The sequence below is a fragment of the Phascolarctos cinereus genome, unplaced genomic scaffold (assembly GCF_003287225.1).
Source record: "Phascolarctos cinereus isolate Bilbo 61053 unplaced genomic scaffold, phaCin_HiC Scaffold_1;HRSCAF=81, whole genome shotgun sequence".
NCBI lineage: Eukaryota > Metazoa > Chordata > Mammalia > Diprotodontia > Phascolarctidae > Phascolarctos > Phascolarctos cinereus.
Genome location: NW_027555514.1, coordinates 160,992,609 through 161,017,716, shown reverse-complemented (window position 1 = coordinate 161,017,716; position 25,108 = coordinate 160,992,609). Strand labels below are relative to the sequence as shown.

Here is a 25,108-nt window from a genome sequence, read left to right as displayed (position 1 = left end):
TGAAGTGAGCAGAACCAAGAGAATATTGTATGCAGTAACAGCAATATTACAGAAGGATCAACTGTGAATGACTTAGCTATTCTCAGCAATTCAATGATCTGAAGTACCTACAATGAAAAATTCTATCCACTTCCAGAGAAAGAAATGACGGCATCCAAAGGCAGATTGAAGCATGCGCTTTTTTAACTTTCTTTATTATTCTTGTTTTTTTTCAGTCTGTTTTCTTTTGCAGCATAGCTAAATATGGAAATATGTTTTGCTTGACTACACACGTATAATTTATATCAAATTGCTTGCCTTCTCAAGAAGGGGATAAAGGGAGGAGAGAATTTCTCAAAATTTAAAAAAATGAATCTTAAAATTTTTATTTATATGTGATTGAGAAAAAAAATTAAAATAAACAACATTAAAATACACTAAATCAGGCTCCAGCCAAGCTATGACAGTTGGGGTGGAGGAGGAGTCATCAACAGACATTTATTAAGCACCTATTATGTGCTAGGCACTGTGCTAAGCTGAGGACAGGAGAGGTAAAAAATGCTCCCTGCTCTCAAAGAGCTTACAGCCCAATGGTGAAGGCAAATTGCAAACAGCTATGTACAAACAAGATATGCGCAGGCTAAATTAGAGATAATCTTAGAGGAATGGCCCGAAGATTAAGGTGAATTGTAAAAGTCTTCTTGCAGAAGGTGGGACTTTAGCTGAGACTTGAAGGAAATCATAGAACCCATGAGACAGAGATGAAAAGAGAGAGAATACCAGGCATGGCATATATAGCTAGCTAATCAACATGCCTGGAGTCAGGAAGAGTTAGTTCAGCCAGCTGGTGTTAAAAAGATGGCAGAACTATGTAATCAGTTTATAACTAACCCACCCCATCACTAAATCAAAGGTAATGTCCCCATCACTTAGGCTTCGTATTTTGTGAATTTTTACCCCTTTAATGGCTTTCCCCTCCCTTATAAGCTTCCATTCATGTTTAATTTACCTGATAGCATCTGTAAAAAAAAAAAAATTGAGACTGGAAGTAGCAAAGTATAAAGCATGAATTTCTCATAGCCCTACGGTGATCCCTGCTAGAAGTCACTTTCACCTGAAATATCCAGATAATTGAAGCCAAAATGCAAAGGGATTGTTATTGTTGTTGTTTTTTTCATTGGAATGCTATATTTTCTTACAGTCTCAGAAATTACACTAGTTCTGCATTGCAGTAAAAAATGAAACTTATCATTAGGGTTTCCTGCTCCCAGCTGAGTCTCTGACTCTGTAGACTTTGGCACTATGACAACCTGTCTTCTCACTCCGGTACTTTCCTACGTGCCTGCAGCCTTCTATCCCTGGAATATTCCTTCCCTATTTCTTCTCCCTTTCTGCTGTTCTAGAGGCCTTCATTTTGGAGAAAGGCTTAGGGCCCTAGGCCCTGTGACCTTGCTTCATTCCCCTCCTGGCTGTACTTCTGACTCTTAGGACTTTAGCACTAGGTCCAAGCTCTCCCAACTACGTCCAGGCTCCAGTATTTTCCTCTACCTTCACCACCTTTTAAACTCCCTTTTGTTGTTCTTGTTTTTTTTTTCCTTATTAGAATGTATTTGCAGGGACTGTCCTTTTTTTCTCCATGCATTTGTACACCTACAGCTTAGCCTGATGCCGGCACATAAGAGCTTATTAAATTATTTTGCTTTGTTATCTTGCCTTTCCTGGGTCCTATCCTTCAGGAACTTTCTTTTTCCACCTTACCAATTTAAATATCAGGAGCTTGACAATGGCTTTATGGTTTGCCAGATTAAATTTAATTCACTGCAAACTAGGTAAGTAAATTGTCCAACTGCCAGACTAGCTACAACATCCAGAAGTTAATTAGAATTCGTGTATGATCTGCTTTCTCTTAATAAAATGTCAGGGATAGTGCCAGGACCTGTGATTTCATTGGTATAGAGCACTCTCAAGTGAGGAAACTCCCTCTGCCAAGGAAGAGCTGGGCCTTCTCAAGTCAACAAGCATTTGTTAAATGGCCTTTATGTGCCAGTGCTCTGCTAAGTGCTAGGCAAAAAAAAAATAGATTTAGAGTGTTTTCTAGAGTCTGGAGTATTGAGAGGTTAAATTCCTCACTAGCTCAGGATCACACACAGCCAGTACATGTCAGAGATCTTCCAGGCTTCAAGGATGGCTCGCTAGCCATTACACAGTAATTTATTTTTAAAAATCCCCATCTTACACATTTGGACATGGGCAATATGGGAATTTTTTGACTATGTATATTCGTTACTAGACTCTTGTTTTGCCGGGGTGAGGAAGAAACGGCGGGGAGGTGGGAAAAAAATAAATGCTTGATAAATGGGGGGGGGAATTAAAAACAAAAATACCAGACTATTACGAGCAAAATTCAGTGGAAAGGAGAAAGAAGAGGACTCTTTTAGGCTTCTTGTAGAGTGAGGTTTACACAATCATTATGAATGATGAGGTCAGAAAATCACGCAAGTAGGGCCCCAAAGCAGGAGTCCTGTATGTACGTGTGTAAGTGCGTGCATGTTTGCGTGAACAAGGTCAGTTTTGTAGGGGGATCCTCCTTGGGGAAAGGAGGTCTAGGAGGGTTTCTAGTTTTTAGGTTCCCTCTGGCTTTTGCCCTGCAGGAGCTAGCTCTTTTTGCGGCATACAGCGACTCCCGCCGGCTTTTCCGGCCAGGCGAGATCCGAGGAATTCCAGAACCAGCATCAGGAAACCCAGAATGATTCGGCAGTAGGGGGAAGGGAGGAGGGAAATGACGCAAGAGAAGGGGCGTGGCCATCCGCGCGGCGGTGCGGAGAGCCTGGAGACCCCGCCCTCTTTGCTTACCACAACTTCCGCGGTGCCTCCGCCCGGCGCAGCTGCTGGGGAGGCAATGGGAGCCAAGGACGAGGAGGAGGGAGGAAGAAGAGACCCGAGACGCGCATGTGGGAGGAGCCGGGGAAATTCCCCCGGCGGGGCGGGGCGGGGGCGGGGGCGGGCTCTGGCCGTCAGCTGAGCCGCTCGGGGCGGGGCCAGGGGCTTCACAACAAACGCTGCCCCGCCGGCTCACCGGGTCTTCCAGCGCTCCCTCGCCAGCTCGCGTGCCCGGTGGGCGGTGTTTCTGGTCGGCCCCCACTCCTGGCCTCCCGGGATGCAGCCGAGAAAGCCGTGACCCAGCCGATCTGCACGACTGACCGCGACCGCGCCGGTAAGCCGGGCGAGGGGAAGGGCCACCTGTCCACGCCCAAAAGGAGGACCCGGCTGGGGCTGTCGCCGTCCGGGCGCTGCGGATACGGAGGGCCCCGGAGGGGCGGGGGGAGGCAAGGAGTTGCAGAAAGAGCGCAGGTCCAAGGTCTAGGGTTCAAATTCCTGTCTGCCGCTTCCTACGGCGTAACCTTGGCCTCGTCATTTCACCTGCCGGGGGTCAGGGTCCTCCCGTGTACTGGAGGGGTGACCCTGGGTGACAGGTGCGTTTCAATGCCCCTTAATGTCAGGAAATCGAAAGTTCCTCTGGCCGAGGGGCGGGGCAGGTACCGGCTCCCCAAGGGAGGACCCTCCCGGAGCCGGAGGCTCCCGGCCCCTGCCTGCCACCCTCGAGGTTCCCGAAACGCCCGAGCCGGACTGTGCCTGGCCAGAGAGGGGCTCCTTCGCCCGCGCTCCGTGGTCGGGGATTGATTGGCCACTCGGTGCCGGGGACCAATCCCGGCGGGCCAGGCCGTGGAAAGGGACCAGGGCCCCGCCCGAGATCGTGCTGGTGGCCTCCTTGGCAGCCCCCCAGGGCTGTGCCCACGTTTTGGCCAGATCCAAGAAATGATGCTCCCCGTGGAAGCCCCCGGGGACAAAGACGTGGCTCTGGAAGAGGGAGCTCCTGTGAGCAAGGGACCCAGCGATGGGATCTGACTGCCTAAGGAAAGGAGTCTTAGGGGACTGTCACCGAGGGGCTCTAGGAGGGATGCAGTGGGAAGGGCATTCACTTCCCCTGCAGTCTAAAGAGCCGACTTTTCTACCAGTTGTCTGTAAAGCGGGGTTCATAAAACCTGCCTTACTAAAAATGCCATTAGGATCAGAGTAATAAGCTGTTGAAAGGTAAAGTGCTGCTTATTTTAGTGAATAAAAGGGCACCCTTCAGAGCCAGAGACCCTGGGGTTGAGAATGAGAAAATATAAAGCTTGAAAGCTGTGCCTGTCTGAAAATCACTGTCCAGTGTGGATTGTACTAGAAAGTTCTGACTGGGATGGTCAAGACCAGACTATTGTCATAAGCCTGAATAAACAAATGAACTTTAAAAAAAGTATGCAGCTCAGAAAACAATAGTGGCATTCATTTGTCCTGTGAAGATTCTTTGGTATTTTTCTGCTACTGCTTTTGGTAAAATCAAAATAAAAGCCAAAATAAAAGAATTTCCTTTTCAGCCATAAGTCTAAAGAATTTATCACCAACTAAATTAATCCAATTAAATACAAAAATGAACAACTCATGCACTTATTAATGTGGTAGGCACTGTGATATATGCTGAGAATACTAAGGACAAAAATTGAAACCAGCTTATATTCTATCCAGTGAGACAACATGCACGTGCATATTTTTATGTGTGTGTATACACACACACATATATATATAGATACATATGGAGAGAATGTACTTTGTGTGTGGGGGGGAGGGTAATACTTTTGCTAGACATAAAAAGCAATGCTCCTCTGGAACTCTTAGAGATTAAGGAAATACCTCATGTCACTTAGAGACTATACGTCCATCTTTCTATCAATCTATTTGTCCATTCATTTATCTCTCTGAATGTATATAGATTACATACATATATGTATGCATGTATACACATATACACACAAGATATCCCAAAAGTCTTAGTACATTAAGCTTTTATAGCTTAAAACCTGCACTAAGCTTTTGGAATACCTGATATGTGACATATTCTGCACATATATGCAAAATTAATATATGCAACTTAAATATAAGTTAATTTTTTTGGGGGGGAGAGTGCAGGGAGGAAAGATACTAGCAGTGAAACTAATGCCTTGCCATAGAACTTTAGTGAAACTAGAGAAAGGCCTTGTGTAGGAGATAGCACATGGTAAGATGGAAAGACAGTTTAATTTGGAGTCAGGGAACCCTAGTTGGAATCCTGGCTGTTATCATGTGATCTTGGGCAAATCTCTTAATCTCTTTGGACCTGAGTTTCCAAATCTATAAAATGAGAGAGTTAGATTAAATAGTCTCTAAGGTCCCATCTAGCTCTAAATATGTGATCATTGGGGGTGTGCCTATGCTGAGATTTGAAAGAAATTATTTTGAGGCGAAGGTGAAGAGTTAGTACATTCCAGGGATGGAGGTCAACCTGTACAAAGGTCTTAAAGTGGGAGATGGAAAGTCCTGGGTGAGGAAGAGCAAGAAAGCCAGTTTGGCTGGACCATAGAGTTTGTAAAAGGAAGTCATATATATAAGCCTGGAAAGGTAGGTTGGATCTGGAGAAACTTATATTTGGTCCTAGAGGTGACAGGGAGTCACTCAAGTTTCTTGAGCAGATAACATTTTTCCTTTCTGAGCAGAGGAGGGACATGGGTGTCCTAGGCTGGGTCTGACTCAAGCCAATCCCCTGATAGTTTAGGTTCAATAGTGGAACCAAATGAACACTTGCAGGTGATTCAGCAGTTAACACAAAATTGGTTGAGCATTGCTCCCATGTCTAAGTTGTGCTTTGTGGTCAGCCAAGCTTTAGAGACCTTCTGGAGCTCTTCCTGGCTGCTTTGTACTAAAGTGATCAGGAGTGATGTCATCTTGACCCAACCAGGCATCCAAGATGGTCTCAGTATATTTTAAGGAAAAATGAAATTCATGGAGGCAAGGGTTAGTGTGGAAGTTGATAAGTGGAGTGGAAAAAGGAAAAACTTGAGGTAGGGAGGAAAATGATGAGATTGTTTCATTTTTCCAGCCAGCATGTGATAAAGGCTAAACTGGTAGAGGCCACTCTAGATAAAAAGGGGATGGATATAAGAGATGTGGTGGTAGAATAGATGAGACTTGGCAACTGATTTATTGGATAAATTCAAGACAAGTTGCTAGGTGCTGTGGACAAAAAGAAAAACAAAACAGTTTGGTTTTGCCCTCAAGGAACTTACTTTTTAGTGGGAACAGCATCTCTGCAGATAACTTATTACCAAGTAATTTTTTTGAGAGCGAAGCAATAACAACTTGATTCCTTGAAAGATGTTTGTATGTCATGCCCCTATACCTCCCCCCATTAAGAGAGTATTTCTACCAATGGAATATTAGTTACCTCTTCTCTTCCCTCCCCCCTCAAAAAAAAAAACCCTTTCTGACTTGTGGCCTTAAGCACCCAATAGTTTCTTTGAAACTAATAAAGTAATAGTATGAATTTCTTCTTGCATCTTAGTGGAAATAAGAATATATATAAATATATGTATATATGACTTTTAAAAAAATTCTGGGAATGTTTACCATATAGTAGCCAGAAGAAAAACTGATAATGATAGTCCTGATTTCTCTTTAATAATAGCCCCTTAATTGGGGTCCCTGGCTCCAGCTTGCCCCATTCCAACCCATCTTCTATCCAAGTGATATTCCTAAAACCCAGGTGTGACTGGGTGGCTGCTCTGCTCAGAGATCTCCAGTGGTTCCCTACTGGCTCTAGAATAAAATACAAACTCCTGTTTTTTCCCAGTCAGGATCCAGTCTGCCTTTCCATACTTGTTCCATATTGCCTTGGGAGAACTGCATCCCAGTCAAACTGAGCTGCTTGCTTTTACGCATGATATTCCATCTCCTACCTCCACACCCTTGTTCCTTTATGCCTAGCATATTCTATCTCACCTCAATCTCTTAGAATCTCTGGCTACCTTCAGTTCTCAGCTTCAGGGCCATCTTTTGCATCAGGCCCGTTACCCCTTAGATGCTGTTCCTCCCATAAGTTTGTTTTTACTGTATTTTTTTTATCTAGTTATCTATCTCTTTCCCTCCTCCCCAATATGTAGGCCCCTTGAGCAGGACTGTTTCAGTATTGTCTTTGTATACTCTGTCTGGCAGAGTGCCTGACGGTAGTAGAAGATGCTTAATAAATTCTTTTAAGAATCTCAAAATAACTGACAAAATGCTAATTAAGCTTCTTCATGGGTTATCAAAGAGATAATCTGCCACTGTGGCTAGAAAACTTGCCTCAGAGCCAGGAAGATGTTAAAGTACTTGTTAAGGCACTTAACCTCTCAGTGCTCTGAACCAGTGTCAAACTCATAGTCTACAAAACTCCCAATTAAAATGTGATTGGGAAATGTTTTTAAAAAATACAATAGAACACAGATAACACTAATTTGTGGTTTTCTAAGTCAATATGTGGCCTCAGGGAGCTTATTTCTGGTAGAATTTGTCACCACTGGTCTAGACAACTCTCTAAGACTAAATGACAGAGAGGGAGCTGACTTCATTGGTAGAGGAAGTTTTCTATCCAGGAAATTCCTAGTCCAGTCCTTGTCCCTATCCTGATGCTTCAATATATTGTTTAGCCATTCATTATATGCATCCACTATAGAAAAAAATAACAGACCAGATCAAAATGGATTAGAGGATTGCCCTTAGAATCAGGAAGACCTGGGTTCAAGTCCTGCCTCAGGCAGGCTTGCTGTATGATCATAGAGAAATAACCTAAACTTTGAGGCAGCTTTGTAAAGCTGTTAAGTTACAGACAAGGATTTGCATCAGTGGAAGGAGTTTCCACATATTAGAGTTCTCTACTGAGATGAATTCACAGATTTATACCAAAATAATATTAAATAAAAAATAAGTGATCCCTCTCCTAAATGAAGACCACTGCTTGACCTCCTAACTTGCCTTGAGCTGTTTTTCTAAGAGTGGTGATGGATTCAGTTAAATTTAACAAACATTTAAGTGCCTGTGTTCTTTAACATTGTCCCCCTACCAAGGTCCTGCAGTTTGTAAGATGGTTGATTAGGCCTAAAGATGCTTTTTGGTTATGGATTTAGCTTTTTTACAATTTTTTATTATAATCACTTAGTTTTTAAACATAATATTATCTATGTTTTACTACATTTTTATTTTGTTAAATATTTCCCAGTTACATTTTAATCTGGTTCCACAGGCACTGGGGGAGTGTTGTGGCCTCATGCAGCTTCAGGGGTTTGACACTTATGTTTTAAAGGAGGAAAATAGGAATACTATGTAGAAGCAAAAAGTTGGATTTCATCTCAGTATGAAGATCTTGCTGACAGGTAGAACTGTCCAGCAGTGGAGCCAGTATCTGCTTCAAGAGGTGGTGAGCTCATAATCACTAGAGGTATTTAAACACAGTCTAGATGACAATTTCTCAGGATACTGTAGAAGGTAGTTTTGGATTAGGTAGGAATTTGGACTCTGTACTTTAAAAACTTTATATGTTTTGTTTGAATATCTCTAGGAATTATTCCTACCAGGTAGCTCTAATTAACTCTGCATTAGTGAAATTTTACAAAATTATGTACTTAAATAAATTAACTTTTAAATGCTGTTTTGCTGAAGACTGTTAAATTAAAGTTGAATTAGTATCAAAATTAGACCACTATCCTGTTATAGTGAAGAAAGTGTTGTGTGAACTTGAAGGCAAGATACCTGGGTTCATTTTTAGGCACTGACGTATAAATGACCTCTGTCTGTGACCTCTGGGAAGTCACTTCTCTCTGTGCCGCAGCTTCCTGATTTATAAAATAGGGATAATATTTCACTACCTACTTCAAAAAGTTGTAAAGAAAACAACTTTATAAACCTTGAAACAGTATGTAAATATGAACTGTCGCTATTAGAGCTATAGATGAATTGGTACTCTTGTGTCTGTAAGGATTTATTTTTCTATCATCAGTTGCCCAAATGAAAGCAGTCCTTTAGCACTTGCCAAGTATTCATATTTTAAGTTCTCTATTAGCTAGTATTCTACTAACGAATACTACCATATTGCTATAGATTGGTAGTAGATACGTATTATGATGAACTTTAAATATTGCAAAAACCTAAAAGTCTTTGTTTAGTCAATATAGTGTTGGTGCTAAGTATTCAAATTCTTTGAAAATTAGCTTGTAAATCACTGTCCCTTCTTTGTCTTTAAGATGAGGGAATTGGTCTAGATCTAGGGCTCTTAAGCTGTGGTGCTTGAGCTTGTTTAAATATTTTAATAGCTGTATTTTCTAAATGGTTTTCTTTGTAATCTGTTGTATTTTAGCTTATGCATTTTAAAAACATTCTTCTGAGAAGGGTCCATAAGCTCTATCAGAGGCCTAAGGGGCCCAGGACACCAAAAAGATTGAGTCTCTGCACTAGGTGGTGATTTCTAAGGTCCTTTTCAGCTCTAAATCCTACTAACTGTGAATTAACACTCCATTAACCAGAATATTTGATTATGTAAAACCTCATTCCTTGAGTTTCATTAAGAAGGTTACTGTGTTCCTTTAGGGAAATAAAGCAAAGGGCAAGGTCTCTATAGTGGATCACAGTAGAGGAGACACTGAACTTGGAGTCAGGAATACCCCAGTTTAGCGTCTGTCTCCTTGATAGCTCTGTAACCCTAGGAAAATCCCTTGACCTCTGTGGTCCTGTTTCCTCATTGGAACATAATAATAGCGCTTGCCTCCGAAGGTTTTTCCAAGTGTCTAATGAGATAATATATATGAAACAGTTAGCAAATATTAAAGTACCATAAACGTTACTTATCTTAGGAATGCCTGTCATAGAATTTTAGTGCCAAAATGAACTTCTGTCTAGTTCAACCCCTTCATTTTACAGATGAAGCAGGTAAGGCCCCAGATTACTTTAGATGGTCATAGGAAATTAGCCAGTGGTAGAGCTAAGACCCAAAATTGGTTCCCCAGTTTTCTAACTTACCAACCAGTGTACTTTTCACTAGGCCATGTTGTGTCCCTAAATAAAACTACTATACCTTATTTTGGACTCTAGACTAAACTGGAAGAGCCTGGAATAGATGAAAGCACAGACTTTTAAAAAGAATTTAAGCTTTAACCTAGTTGTACCCAGGAGGACTGTGTACAGATTGAGCAGAATCATGAGTGAGGGGAAGGTTTTTTTCCTAAATATTCTTCCCTTTTTCCTGGGGTAGTAGTGGGGAACTGGAAGCTCATGAAGGGAGGGGAGAATTGATTTTCTGTATGCAGAGTTTTAGTCAGTAAGACAGCCTCCAAAGAAGAAGTCTGAGAAAACACTGTCTCTTTACTGGCTCCTCCAGTCTTAGAACCAGACTTTCATGTGTTTTTATGCCATTATCCCAGCACCTTTCCTACTTTTATTCTTTAGAAGTTGTTTGCTTAACTTTCATGAATATTAAAACCCTCTGCAGAGTCACTGTTCTGAATATCTTGAATCTGTTCAGCCCTTTGACACTGAAAGGGGGAGGACATGGAAGTAGTTATCATGAAGCTGAAAAAGTGGACGGGTGCCCTCTCAGAAAGGGGTGGGTGGCATGGGGCAGGAGTGCTAGGTCCACATTTAAATGTCCACAGTAATCCAGCAGATTTACACATCCACATATTACCAAATGCTAAAGTTCTTGATCATTTTCCACTTAGCTGTTTGCTTGCTTTATTAATAGTCACTCAACCTTGGTCCCCAAAGTAAACTAAAATAATCTGTTTCTTAAAGAGAGAGAAACCTGAAGACTAAGCAAATGGTTCATAAAAAGGCAGGGAATGTTTCTGGGAGGAAGTTGCATCTGAGTTGGGTCTCAGTAGAAAAAAACTTTAATGAAAAGAGATATGTTTATTATTTCTAGCCTAAGATACAGAAACTGAGTTATAGATGGTTTAAATTATTTGCTCCACAATTTACTATTAAGACTTGTAAGGAGGTGGAGCCAAGATGGTGGAGTGAAAGTAGTGACTTACTTGAGCTCTCCCCCAAATACCTATAAAAAAATGGCTGTAAACAAATTCTAAAGCAGCAGAACCCATAAAAAGACAGAATGAAACAAATTTCTAGTCCAAGGCAACCTGGATGGTTGGTCAGAAAGGTATATCTCAGCAGGCTGGGAGAGGAACCCAGTTCGGCATGGGCACACAGGCCACAGTGAACCTGGAGCAGGCCTCAGACGACTGAATTGCAGGCAGCTGTGGTGGTTTCCAGACCTCTCAACCCACGAACACCAAAAACAACTTAGAAGGTCAGTGGGAAAAGTCTGTTTCTGTGGTAAGAGAGAAGCTAGGTCTTAGCCCCAGTTCCTGGGCATGTCCCAGGGTGGCAGCTACCTCCTGAGCTTCAGGCCCACAGACTGAGGGAGAATTGGGTGGCTGATCAGAGGGGGATTGTAGGGATCTCTTTGCCAGTGCTGAGGCAAGAATCTCTTGCTTTGCCCCATGGTTAAATCTGGGTCACAGTTCTGAGCGGCGGTCCTGGGCGAGGAAGAGTGCTGGTGGAGCTTGAATACCACCTTGGAAGAACTGAAAATTTACAGGTCCCTAGAAGTAGCTCTGAAAACAGCTGTCCAAACCCCCAAAGCTTGGGACAGTACATTCTCCACATTGGAAGCAGACCTCTACCTTAATAAAGAGTTTATAGCTCAAGTAATTGGCTGGGATCATGCACAAACCTCATAAGGAGTGTCAGACCATAGAATCTTTTTTTTGGTAACTAAGAAGATCAAAACATACAACCAGAAGAAGACAACAAAGTCGAAGCTCCTACATCCAAAGCCTCAAAAAAAAATATGAATCAGTCCCAGGCCTTGGAAAAGCTCAAAAAGGATTTTGAGAAGCAAGTAAGAGAAGTAGAGGAGAAACTGGGAAGAGAAATGAGAGTGATGCAAGAAAATCATGAAAAATAAGTCAACAGTTTGCTAAAGGACACCCAAAAAAATACTGAAGAAAATAACACCTTAAAAAATAGCCTAACCCAAATGGCAAAAGAGGTCCAAAAAGCCAATGAGGAGAAGAATGCCCTAAAAAGAAAAACTGGCCAAATGGAAAAAAGAAGTCCAAAAGACTACTGAAGAAAATACTTCCTTAAAAATTAGAATAGAGCAATTGGAAGCTAGTGACTTTATGAGAAATCAAGACACTGTAAAACAAATCCAAAAGAATAAAAAATTAGAAAACAATGTGAAATATCTCATTGGAAAAACAACTGACCCAGAAAATAGATCCAGGAGAGAGAATTTAAAAATTACTGGACTTTTGAAAGCCATGATCAAAAAAAGAACCTAGACATCATCTTTCAAGAAATTATCAAGGAAAACTGCCCTGATATTTTAGAACCAGAGGGCAAAATAGAAATTGAAAGAATCCACAGATCTCCTCCTGAAAGAGATCCCCAAAGGAAAACTCCTAGGAATATTGTAGCCAAATTCCAGAGTTCCCAGGTCAAGGAGAAAATATTACAGCCAGAAAGAAACAATTCAAGTATTTGGAAACACAATCAGGATAACACAAGATTTAGCAGCTTCTACATTAAGGGACCGGAGGGCATGGAATATAATATTCTGGAGGGCAAAGAAGATAGGATTACAACCAAGAATCACCTACCCAGCAAAACTGAGTATAATCCTTTAGGGGGAAAAAATGGTCATTCAGTGAAATAGAGGACTTTCAAGCATTCTTGATGAAAAGACCAGAGCTGAATAGAAAATTTGACTTTCAAATACAAGATTCAAGTGGAACATGAAGAGGTAAACAGGAAAGAGAAATCATAAGAGACTTATTAAGGTTGAACTATTTACATTCCAGCATGGAAAGATGATATTTATAACTTATGAGACCTTTATCAGTATTAGGGTAGTTGGAGGGAAAAAATTATATGTATGTATGTATGTATGTATGTATGTATGTATATAGATATATAGATAAAGGGCACAGGGTGAGTTGAAGATGAAGGGGTCATATCTGGAGAATAAAATTAAGGGGTGAGAGAGGATTATACTGGGAGAAGGAGAAAGGGAGAGGTAGAACAGGGTAAATTATGTCACAAAAAAACAGAAAAGAAAAGGCTCTTACAGTGGAGGGGAAACAGGGGAAGGTGAGAGGGAATGAATGAATCTTATTCTCATAGGATTTGGCTTAAGGAGGGAATAACACACACTCAATGGGTATGGAAATCTGGTCTTACCCTACAGGAAAATATGGGGAGAAGGAGACAAGAGAGCAGGGGAATGATAGAGAGGAGGGCAGATTGGGAAAGGGGTAATCAGAAGCAAACACTTCTGAGGAGGGACAGGGTCAAAAGAAAGAATAAAATAAGTGGGGGGCAAAATAGGATAAAGGGAAATATACTTAGTTTTTCAGATTACTACTATGGAAGTGTTTTACATAGCTGCACATGTATAACCTATATTGAGTTGCTTGCACTTTCAATGAGGGTGGGTGGGGAGGGAGGAAGAGAGAAAATTTGGAACCCAAAGTTTTAAAAACACGTTTTAAAAAAAATGTTTTGACATGCAACTGGGAAATAAGAAATACAGGAAATGGGGTACAGAAATCTGTCCTGCCCTATAGGAAAATAGAAGGGAAGGGGATAAGAGAAGCGGGGGAGAGATAGAAGGGAGGGCAGACTAGGGGAAGGGATATTCAGAATGCATGCCATCTTGGGGTGGGGGGAGGGGGAAGATGGGGTGAAAATTTGGAACTCAATATCTTGTGGAAGTAACTGTTGAAAACTAAAACTTTCAAGTTAGTGAAATTCCATTCAGACTTCTGTATCTTGTCCTTGAGAATTTTTTTCATCTTTTAAATCTGTTTTTCTGTCCTATTTTGTAACTTGTTGAAGGCTTAGGCATGCAATGTTATCTTTAGAGAAGGAAAACAGAATGTAAACCAAAGAAGCTAAAACGTCCCAAGAAGGTGTAAGATGGGGGCATATTAATTTAGAGATCTGGATGGTAAAATTTGGTTTGGTAATGTTTGCTAAGATCCGGATATGAGCATTTAAAATTGTATGATGCATACATCATACAATTGTTGGAGACTGTACTGATTCACTAATTATGGTTGCTCATATTTGTTACCTCTTGCTTCCTAATGCTGTTTCTACCCTAGTGGTTCCTGTTTCTTTTCCCTGCCCCACTGTACAAAGTATGGAACTTCATTTAACTTGTTAAAAGGAAGATTTAAAAGACCATTAGCATATAAACATGGCTTTCTCCCTGATCTCAGAAGAAGTGAAAATACCTTGAAAAAAGGAGAGTTTTAAAAGAAAAATTAACTACTGGCTAAAGCATTTTATGTTAGGGAAAAAATATTGAGTTTTTTCCGTATTTTTGGGGCGTTTTAGAATTTATCCCTTGAGTATGGGAAGAAGAATCTTTATTTTTTTTAACATGATTATCTTATAGGAGCTGCTACAATGTCCCGCCAACCAATGAGTGACACAGCTGAAAATGGGGATTGTTCTAAGGAAAGCACAGGAAATGGACCTCAGAATTTGGCTCATCCAGACCTGGAAACATTCACTCCAGAGGAGATGCTGAAACAGATGAAGGAGCTCCTTATTGAGAACCACCAGTTAAAAGGTGAAAGATAACTGGCCTCTAAATTTATCTTTATTTCTCATGTTTCCCTGTGCCTTTGTGAACTATAATCTCATTGTAAAGGCCTAGGAACTGTATTTTCTTATAGTCCATTTTTTTCTGTTTCCCTGGGGAGAATTGTCTGTAGAATTTGGCTTTTGACAAGGCTGGACCCCTCTCTGTTGTTTAGCATTTGCACATAGTATAGCACATTTGAAAAAAAATTTAAAGCAAAAGACATTCTAAATAAATGCTGTCTTTTTAAGGGAAAAAAAAAAGCTCTGTATTATCTCTATTCCAGAAGGGTCCAGGGATGCAGTCTAGGACTCCTGAACCAATTCTTAATCTCCTGTAGAATATCTTGTATTCATAGTGGGGTTCCATCATTTAGTGTTCTTGAAGCTCTGAAGACTGAAATAGACCTGTTCCACCCTTTTCACCATGTCATTAAGCTCTTTTCTCGCTTTCCTTTGAGCCTAAGTTGAGCTTTTCTATCCAAGTAACAGAGTTATCTATGGAGAAATTTAATTGGGTGACTTTATCCTTCAAATTACTGTTTGGTCCACTTCTCTGGTCAACTGATACCCTCATTATATACAGAGGCCATGAAGCAAAATAACCAAACTATGAAGGGACGGTTTGAAGAGCTTTCAGCCTGGACAGAAAAACAAAAGGAAGAACGTCAGTGTTTTGAGTTGAAGTTCAAAGAAGTCAAGGAGAACTTGTTATCTTTGAGTAATGAAAATGAAAATTTGAGGGCAGAAATTGAAAACCTTAAAGGAAAAAAGGAAAAGTCTTTTGAGGTAAGCAAATTGTATTCATATTTTTTTTAAAAAATTCACTGTAATAGAATATGATCTGTACTCTAATGGACTAAAATCTTTGTTCATTCTGGTTGTGCTGGAGTTAACTTTTGTATTGTTTATGCAGAAGAGTTTTCCTGAGGAAATGATGACATAAATGAGATAATGGGGAGCATATTTAACCTCTTTTAGGGAATGTTGCTTCTATACAAGTATTATTTACAAATGACAAGCCAGGCCTCCAGGCCTCTGGTCCTTGTAGCCTCCCCAGGAGGCCGGTCCATGGCTTGAAGTCGGGAGTTCTGAGCTGTAGTAAGGCTAAAGGAGATCACAAAGGGCATTCTCACAGAGTTTCACATGCCTGAGGAGGGTTGAAGAAGTCCAGGTCAGAAATGGAGCTGTTCAGAGCTTCCTGCAGATCAGCAGTTGAGGTCAGGCCTGTGGGTGGCCATTATATATCCAGACTAGGAGAGCTAGGGAAGACCCAGTCTCTCACAAATGAACAAAAAAAACCCCCAAAACATTTTTCTATTCCATCACTCCCACTCTTCGGCAATAGAAGCATGTCCTTAAAAGTCACATGACAGCATTTTTAAAAATTAGGGTTTTTTGTTTATTTTTATTGCCCTTTCTACATAATCCAAAACTTGAAGGTTGTTTTCTTAGTTTTCAAAAAATAGTTTGAAAACTTTTTAAAAATGCCATTGAATATCCATTAGTTAACCTCAATAAGCTAACCTTACTAAAGCACAAATAGCCCAAAGAACCTGAAGGAAAAAATGTATTACCCATGCTTGTAGCCATGTATAGATTAAGTACTGGACGCAGCACCTCCTCAGGGTTATAAGACAGTACCTCACTATGACGCCATTAAGTTGGGGCTGAAAATGGATTTCTCTCCTGAAGTCCTCGCCCTTTATTTCAAAGAACCATGAATGGGATTTTATTGACTTAAGTGTATGATCCTATGATTATTCTCCTTTCTGAGGTTTGTCCAAAATCTAGAATAGAAATTCTGTAAACATTAAAAAGAAAATGGATAACTATATTTTAGTATAACTGGTTTCCTTGGTAATCCTATATGTTTAATTTTATGCATTTTAAAGCATGATTCTGAGGAGTCCATAGAATTCATCACGCTGCCAAAGGAGTCCATGACACAAAACATAGATTTTTCTCCCAATAAAGATTAAAGTACTAGGTTGGGGTAAAGCACCAGTTAAGTGGGTGAAGTGAGTTCATATTTATATTTATGCTTTTACCATGAACTTGATCAACTACTAATTTTTGGACAGATGGAGAAGAAGCAGCAAATGACTGAATGAGAGAGACTTAAGAAAAGGGAATGTTGAGAGAGCAGTAGAAGGGATGGAAGCTTGAGTGTTATATGTGTTGACAATCATCACAGGATCATACACTCAGTGCTGGAAGGGACTTCAGAAACCACTGAGGTCCAATGGTCTCTAGGATGGAGGTGGGGATGGGGGGTGGGGGATGAGAGGTTGAGGAGGGAGGAAGGAAAAAATAGCAAGTTGTGCCTAGTAGATTTGCAGTTTCATGTACGGTCATCTTTTTATCGTACAATGTTATGGAAATGATTGTTTTATTCCATGATTAAATAAAGTAAAATAAAAATTAAAAAAAGAAGTCACTAAGGCCAACACCTCACTTTATAGAGGAGGTAAAGAGGACCCATAGAAGTTACCTGACATGCTCAGAGATCACACAGACATTTTGTTGAAAAGCTGATGGTTAAATGGCCTGCCCACAGACTAAGGAAAAGTCCAGGTGTAGTATCTTCCAGAAGCAGACCTGTCAGTGACTCAGCAGAGATCACGTTTGCTGCATCTGATAATTCAACCCTTATGTTTCAAAGGATATTAACTTTCTACTCTGGAATTTGTCACTAGTTAAATTTGTGGAAGGTCAAGATAAAATGGTAATTTTCACTTGGAAAATATGAATAATACAATAGTATATCACTTTAGAAGAATAAAATAAATTTTATCTCTCTCCTCCTTTAGCCTTAAGGGAGCTGACAGTTGGCTTTAGCGTGCTGTGAGCCAATCACATTGTAGTTTGAGAGGAAAGATTCCAGAAACAGTCTGTTTGGGCAGTTGCCCACAAGTTTCAAGAGAGTTGAGGGATATTGAGATCAGAAGCTAGGGCCTGGATGGCTTCTTCCAAAACTGGAAGCAGACTGAAATGAGCTGCAAGGAGGACCCAGTAGTGAGGTGGTAGTTTCGGGAGCCCAACATTCTCTGGAGAGTAACTGCTAGTATCACCCTTGTTTCTACTTTGTCATCTTTTTCTTCCTCCAAACTTTGCTTTCTAGCTCCATTTTCTCCATGCTTTGGCCTAAATTTCCCTTTCACAAAGTAGTTCCCTTAAAGTATTAATAACTTAGGCTTATCCTCTCCACCTGCCCTTTGCTTCAACCTTTTTTCCTCAATTAAAGCTTTTGGGCGTAGCTTGAGCTTTTGATTGCCCTGTGAAGTTTCACTGAATAACATTAAAATTATCAGAAAGCATTAACATCCATAATTGAATATTCCCTGGCCTAGGTTAGGCAGTGTACAAAAGGGATTATATAGAATTGTTCCTCCCTTATATAGCCTTTTAAGGTTTTCAAAGGATTTGTCTTTAAGAACTCAAAATTCCAAGATGAAAACACATGAATGAGACATAAAATATGCAAAAGAAATATTATATCAATACGTGATGTGTCAAGACAACTACAAAGTTTTGAAATACCCAGACATTCCTTGGTGCAGTATCTTGGCATGCAAAGGTCTACTTTGGTTAAGTTTAGATATTTTTTTTTACTGGCTGTCAAATAATCTTGTGTTTTACCATTTTGCCTTGCATTTACCTAACAGGGATATCACTAATTGATTTTGAAGGTGGGGAGGGAACTGACATAGTAAACTATGGCACTTTCTGATTGTATGGTCTTCTCAATGTGATGAATTAGTGCTTGCAGAATGATAGCTTCTGCCTTTATTTTCTGGAACTAGATTTATAAATTTTTGGAAGGCAAGGATTATATCATTTTTCATCTTTGTATCACCAATGACACAATGCCTTGCATATAGTAAGTACTTAATAGACATTTGTTTTGGAATTAAAATTTGAATTAAAATTCAAGAACATTCCATAGGTCCAATTTCCAGCACAACTTCTCTCCAGTTATTTCCAGGGTCATAGATTTAAAGCTGAAAGGGACTTTGGGGTCATTAAGCTCAACACACTCACTTTACAAATAAAAAAACTGAAGCTCAGAGAGATTAAATGAATTGCCCTGGTTACAAAGCTAATAAGTGGCAGAGCCAGGATTTGAACCTAGCTTCTCCTGACTCTAGATACAGCATTCTTTCTTTTCTGCCACTCTAGACTGTCAACCTTTTCTTTCTGAGCATAAAATAGTTTCCATCTTCCTGTATTTCAAAACAATATTTATATGACTATCATATAGTAATTTTTTAAATTGCCAAATGAAAGTCAACATTTCTAGTCAAGAGAGGGATGGCCTGGGAAATGAATTTAATACTTGGAATGCGTCAAATTTAGTGGCTTATTTTTTGTTGTATTTGCTAATCTGCTTAGTATATAACTTGCCATTTTCAGGGCATTACTGGTGACTCCAGGATTCCCAGGACCGTGACAGACCAAGAAATGGAACAACTAAAGACACAAGTTATTCGTCTTCAAGCTGAGAAGGCGGATTTACTCGGCATTGTATCAGAATTACAGCTCAAGCTGAACACAGGCTCCTCTGAAGACTCATTTGTTGAAATTAGAATGGCTGTAAGTTATAAAATACTGCCAGTAAAAGACGGAAGAACCATCTTTTGTCGCTTTTTCTTTCTGATGCAGGAAAGATAAATGATGCCTCTTTCTGGTGGCATGAGAAATTTAAGTACAGCCTACTTGATGTGGGGAATTCATTTCCCTTTTTAAAAACTACTCTAAAATACTTGAGATGAGATACTGGTTGATTTTCAAAACAAGAAATGTTGGTTTGTTTTTAAATTATGAGCAAACAAACATTCTATAACTGAATTAAAAGGAATACATTAAATTAAGAACTATTGTGATTTGGTCATTAGTCTGGGCCAGGAGAATGGCATCAGATGTTTAATAGATGATCTTTATCTAGTTCTGTCAAACTAGGATTTACATGGTGTCAGAAAATTAAATATACTAACAGATATTACATGTCTGACACTTTTTTTCCTTGAAATTTTCCTGGGGAACATGTATCACTATAGTATCTAAATAATCAGCAAACTTGTTAGGCAGCAAAAAATGAAGATAAACTCTGTGGGAGCCTCTGCTCTATGCATCTATGGCTAGATGAGATTGGATGGTGGGTTTGAAAGATCCTCAGGAGGATGGATTCATTATCATCTTTCCTGTTTTCTAGGACAGTGTTTCCAGTTTTCTAAGACAGTGCTAATTTCTTTTGAAGGAAAGAGAGAAAACATTTGTCTTGCTAAAAAGCTAAAGAATGTGGGTATATGTGTAAAAAAAAGAAAGAAAGAAAAACAACCTGTGTTTCAAAGAACCAGTAATTTTGGTGGCAACCAAAAATGACAGTATAGTGCCTGGCAAATTGGTGCTTAATAATACTTGTTGATTTTTTTTTTATGATCAGCTTAAAAGAGTCTCTAAGGTATGACTTTAGTATAGTAAACTAAACAGGCAGCAAATAAAGCACAGTAAGTACTATTTGAAAATGACTTTCATTAATCAATACATCTAAACCACCCTAATTCAGATGATTTGTAACCATAAAATTAAAGAGATTTTATAACTCTCAATTTGAAAACTGAGTTAAATTTTGTACCTATTCCCTTTCTGCAAGTTACTGAAGGTTGCTAAAAGCTAATGGATTTTTCTAAAGAGCTTTGTTTGCTGCAAATAAATTGATAAATTCATAAAAACCACCCGCTACATCAGAAGTTCTCAAATGAAATTCCCTCTTTTGAAGCTCTCTATTACTAAGACACTCTTATTCACAGGTGAATAATAATCATATTGTAATTGTCATTCAAAGCTAGGATAAAAAACATTTTTCTTGCTTCAGTGAATTGTAAATATTGCTTAATCTGAAAGACCTCACACAATAAAAATAATTTATAGCCATTTTAATCTTTTTTGGAAGATTTTTTCCTTTGGACATATTGTAATGTAAATATATTTTGTGTCAGTGTCGAGTCTTAGTCTTCCCTGTGCCCTAAAGATCATGTAGCCCATACTATGTATTTAACAAGAACTGTCTTGGAAAAGACATACTACTCTGTTAACCTTACAGGGTGAAAAATCTGTTTCTTCCCCTTTGGTTACAGTAACTTTCATCCATCTCTTTTCCAAAAATGTAAAAGACACTAGGGAGGTGGGAGGACATGGCACTAGCATGTGTGCCATATTTGCTTGAAGGGAAAGAGGGACTTACTAGAGAAGGAGGCAAGAGTTTCTCTTTTACAAGGCCAAATTAATATCTTTACCTTCTGAGTAACTCTGCAAAAAGGACCCTAATTCATTGTAATATTGAATAAAAAGGGGGAAGTTAACTTCCATTCACTTTGAATGAATCAAATTTTTAAATACTAAGAATTTTTCATAGGTTCCTTGAATTGAGTGTCTTTAAAATTCTTGCCTTATCTGTTCAGTTGCCTTCATTTGATTGTAAAGATAAAGCATATGTCTTTGATGTCTATTAATTATTAAGACTACCTTTTTTTTTTTAATTTCACAGGAAGGAGATGAGACTGGAGCTCTAAAAGAAATCAAGAATGGTCCTGGGTTGATAACACCTGACCTCATTGACAAGTAGGTAGAATAAAGACTAGTTACTTTAAAATATATCAAAAAAGCATTATAGTGAGAAACCTTTTAATTATCTTGACTTCATCCTCTGGTGGGCAGAAATGGAACTTTTCGTGCATTCATACTAGTAACTCTTGGAGAATTTTCTGTTTAAATGTGATTTACTGTAACTATAAAAATGAATAAAAAAACATAATGGTATTTAGTATTGCCTTAAAGACCATCTAATGTATGTAAAAGAGAGAGGACCAGTTATTTTATGTTCCCCAGACAAGAGGAGAAAGGATAAAAAGGTGAAACAGCTCGCTTTCAATCAAGTCTTTGGTAGAAATTGGAGTAGAATCCATGTCTCCTAATATCTACATCAATGAATTCAATATCTGAAAAGATTGCATCTTGAACATTTGCCTCTTGCCCTCCTTTGTTTATTCTGCTCACACAGTAGGATGACTAAGGACTTTATAATCTTGCACATGAATGAGTTGTATTACTTTTAATGTATATTGGGTGAGGAGAGTGGTCTGTATAACCTGAGAAGCATCTTGGTTAGTGAAAAGAATGATGGATCTGGAGGTGGGAGACCTTGCATTTGAATCCTGCTGATAACATTTAACAGCTGTATGACCATGGGGAAGTCACTTTACCTAAGTTTTCTTGTCTGTAAAACAGAGGGAATGGTATTTAACATCATAGGATTATCCTGACAGAAGTATTTTTTAAACGTTGAAGTGCCACATAAACATGAGTTTATTATCTGTCCCAACTAAAGATTAGATGGGTGATGTGGGGACATGTTGGACAGCAAGGTGGTACAACACCTAGAGTGCTGGGCGTGGAGTCAGGAAGACTCATCATCCCGAGTGCATATCTGGCCTCAGACACTTACTAGCTGGGCGACTTTGGGTAAGTCACTTAACCCTGTTTGCCTCAGTTTCCTCATCTGTAAAATGAGCTGGCAAAGGAAATGGCAAACCACTCCAGTATCCTTGCCAAGAAAACCTCCAAATTGGGTCACAAAGCATCAGACACAACTAAAAATGACTGAAGTAGGAACACAGAAATATGAGAGAGCCAGGGTGGGGGTCAGGAGAGGGGCTTAATTAAAAGAGGAAATATAGAATGGAAACTCTGTTTTTCTCAAAATGTTTGAGTAGTGATATAGTGAACTAGTAGACCTCTTACTGTCAACCCTAAGTTAAACTACTCTCAATAATTCTTAGTGTTTACATCTTTCTACTAAATAAAGGGTGTCAGAAAAGTTTGGTATTTTATTTTAGTGTGTACATTGAATTATCTTAATATTTTAATGTAACTTGACAAATGCATAGCTTCAAAATGTGGTATTTTTACATTTTTAATATTCACGAAATATTTTATTTCTTGTATTATGCACCCATATAAGGGGAGATACAGTTCAAAAAGCTAGGTGCTAGTGATACAAAGACAAACAAAAGTGACCTAGGAACTTACATTCTACTGAGAGGAAAGTACACACATAGATAAGTAAATACAAGATTAGTACAAGGTAAATACAAAATAATTTTGGTGCAGGGTCTATTAATATCTGGGGAGAGGCCTCTTGAAAGTAGTACTTGAGCTGAACCTTGAAGGAGCTGTGTGCCACAGATCTAGGAGTTCCAAAACATAGAATTGAGAAGGAAGACCATTAAAGGCATGGAGGCAAAAGATAGTCTTCTGTGTACTGAAAACAGCAAGTTGACCCATTTGGTAGGAATGCAGAAGTAGTTTGTATTTTATTCTAGAGGGAATGGAGTGATTGATAGTGCACTTAATAAATGCTTCTTGATAACTATATTTTACCAAAGTATTCTGGATTAGATTAAAAAGGGCAGACTAGGAAATATAGTACTTTTGGATTTGGCTTAGGATGAATGGCTAAACTCGAAGAATAGTCACTAATTCCTTGTCTTTTTGAAAGATGTTCTCTACTGAAGTGCTACAGGGGTCTGTCATTGGCTCTGTGCTATATAATAGTTTGTTTTTTGGAATGAATTATAAAAATCTGCAAATGACATAAGGCTGCAACGCATAGGAATAGCTAACACTTGGATTACAATATCAGCATTTTAAAAAGATCCTGATAAGCCAGAACATTGTCTTAGAAGAAAATATTCAAGAGAGATAAATAAATGTAAACTGTTACATTTGTGAAGTTGATTTTTTTGAACACAGTATAAAATGAGAAAAGTAATACTAGATAGACAGTACTTTAATTTGAAGGTTAGAGTTAGTGTAGTACAAGCTTCATATTAGTCAACAGTGATGGCAGCCAAAAAAGTGAAGGAAATCTTAGGCTGTATTAAGAAAACAGTGTCCAGGACTAGGCAGGTAATAATTCCACTGTAGTCGGTCTTGTTCATATCACTTCTGGAGTATTGTGTCCATTTAGTTCTGAGTGACACATTTAATAGGATAGAGGGCAACCAGAGTAATGAAGTGGCTTGCAATCATGTCATATGAGGGTAGATTGAAAAAACTGGTGATATTTAACTTGAAGAATAGAAGACTTAGTAGGAGATATGACTTTCTTAAAATACTTGAAGGGTGGATTGTGGGAAGTGTGGACAAAGGACTTTTCTAGCACAGAAAAGAGGAGGAAAGAAGGCAATTTTTGATTTAAATTTTTGAGTAAATTTTCCTTCCTAGCTACATTTATTCTAAGGCACTTTATTCAACTTTTCAGTGACTACAAATTCCTTTGCTCTATTTATTGTCTTCTTAGGAACTTAATTGTTATCATTATCATTAAAACTGACAAGAAGAAAACATTTTACTCAGACTAAAATCAAACATTGTAATTAGAAAATTTTTTTAATTCCAGTGCTTTCCCTCTGTTAATTATTCCGTTTATCCTGTATATAGCTTGTGTTTTTATATATTTGTTTGCATCTTATCTCCCCTGTTAGAATGTAAGCTCCTTGAGGACCGGGACTGTCTCCTGACTCTTTCTATCCTCAGCATTTACCACAGTGTGTAACACATAGTGGGCACTTAATAAATGCTGATTGATTGACAGGCAATTATCCACATCCCATTTTGCTATTCTGTTAATTCACTATTGCCTAACAAAGATCCAGATTTAGCTTCTTACTGTCTTTATCTACTATAAAGGATCCATCCCTGGGGCCTTACTGTTCTTAGACAGCTTACTATAGGATTCCAGTTCCTTCTCTGGATATATTTTGCTTTTGATATGCCCTCACCTTTTCGAGGGATTTAACTTGTTACAGCTTCCTAAATCTTCACCTGTCTCTTGAAACCTAACCTGATATGTTAAGCCTACAGAACCTTTCTGGGTCCTGACTTGAGTTTATTAGCCAATTATATAATTACCAGAACTCACCCTTAGTTTAACCAGAAAGCCTTCTCTTTGCACAACAGATTCGAGAGAACAAAAATAGTGAAGACATAGTTCCAGCCCTCAAGAAACTTCATGTAGTAGGGGAGATAAGACACGTAACAAAAACTAGACTACAAAATGGAACTTTAAGTGCATAAGAGAAGTGCTGGTGAAGTGCTGTGAAAAAAGGGAAACACCTCCTTTGGCTGAGTGATCCCAGCTTGGCTGTTATAAGAGCATTGTTTTGTATTCACTTTGCTATTTCATTTAAAAACAGCAGAAGAGATTGGTATGTGATTAAAACTATCAATGAGTATGAGCTGATGAATGCTCAGTAGGATAGTCTGTTTAAAACAGACCATGTTTAAATGAAATAAGTCTATTTTAAACTATAACACTTTTACTTCCTGATCCAAATGTTTTAACTTTTTGTTCTTTAATTGTACTAAAAAGCAACACTTTTTCTCTGCATAGGAACAAATCAGTGGATGGGGCAAAGAATCTTTTGGAATCTGAGGAATTAACTGTTAGTCAGCTTCTACTATGCCTCAGGGAAGGAAATCAGAAGGTGGAAAGACTTGAAACTGCACTCCGGGCAGCTAAAGACAGGTA

At 39.0% G+C, this 25,108-nt stretch overlaps 1 protein-coding gene across 4 annotated transcripts in view; it reads left to right on the top strand.

Moving 5' to 3' along the window:
- Positions 1-2,996: 2,996 nt before the first annotated feature.
- OPTN (optineurin) overlaps positions 2,997-25,108 on the top strand; it is a 47,506-nt gene continuing 25,394 nt past the window's right edge. For 2 of the 4 annotated variants that reach the window (XM_020999729.2, XM_020999730.2), the window contains exons 1-6: positions 3,110-3,193; positions 14,327-14,503; positions 15,101-15,303; positions 18,931-19,110; positions 21,065-21,138; positions 24,971-25,105. In XM_020999729.2, the coding sequence (XP_020855388.2) occupies positions 14,338-14,503; positions 15,101-15,303; positions 18,931-19,110; positions 21,065-21,138; positions 24,971-25,105 (758 nt within the window). In that variant the 5' untranslated portion in view covers positions 3,110-3,193; positions 14,327-14,337. Of the gene's footprint in view, positions 3,194-11,067; positions 11,168-14,326; positions 14,504-15,100; positions 15,304-18,930; positions 19,111-21,064; positions 21,139-24,970; positions 25,106-25,108 lie in introns of those variants that run through there. The other 2 variants (XM_020999728.2, XM_078154762.1) reach the window with 2 other exon arrangements.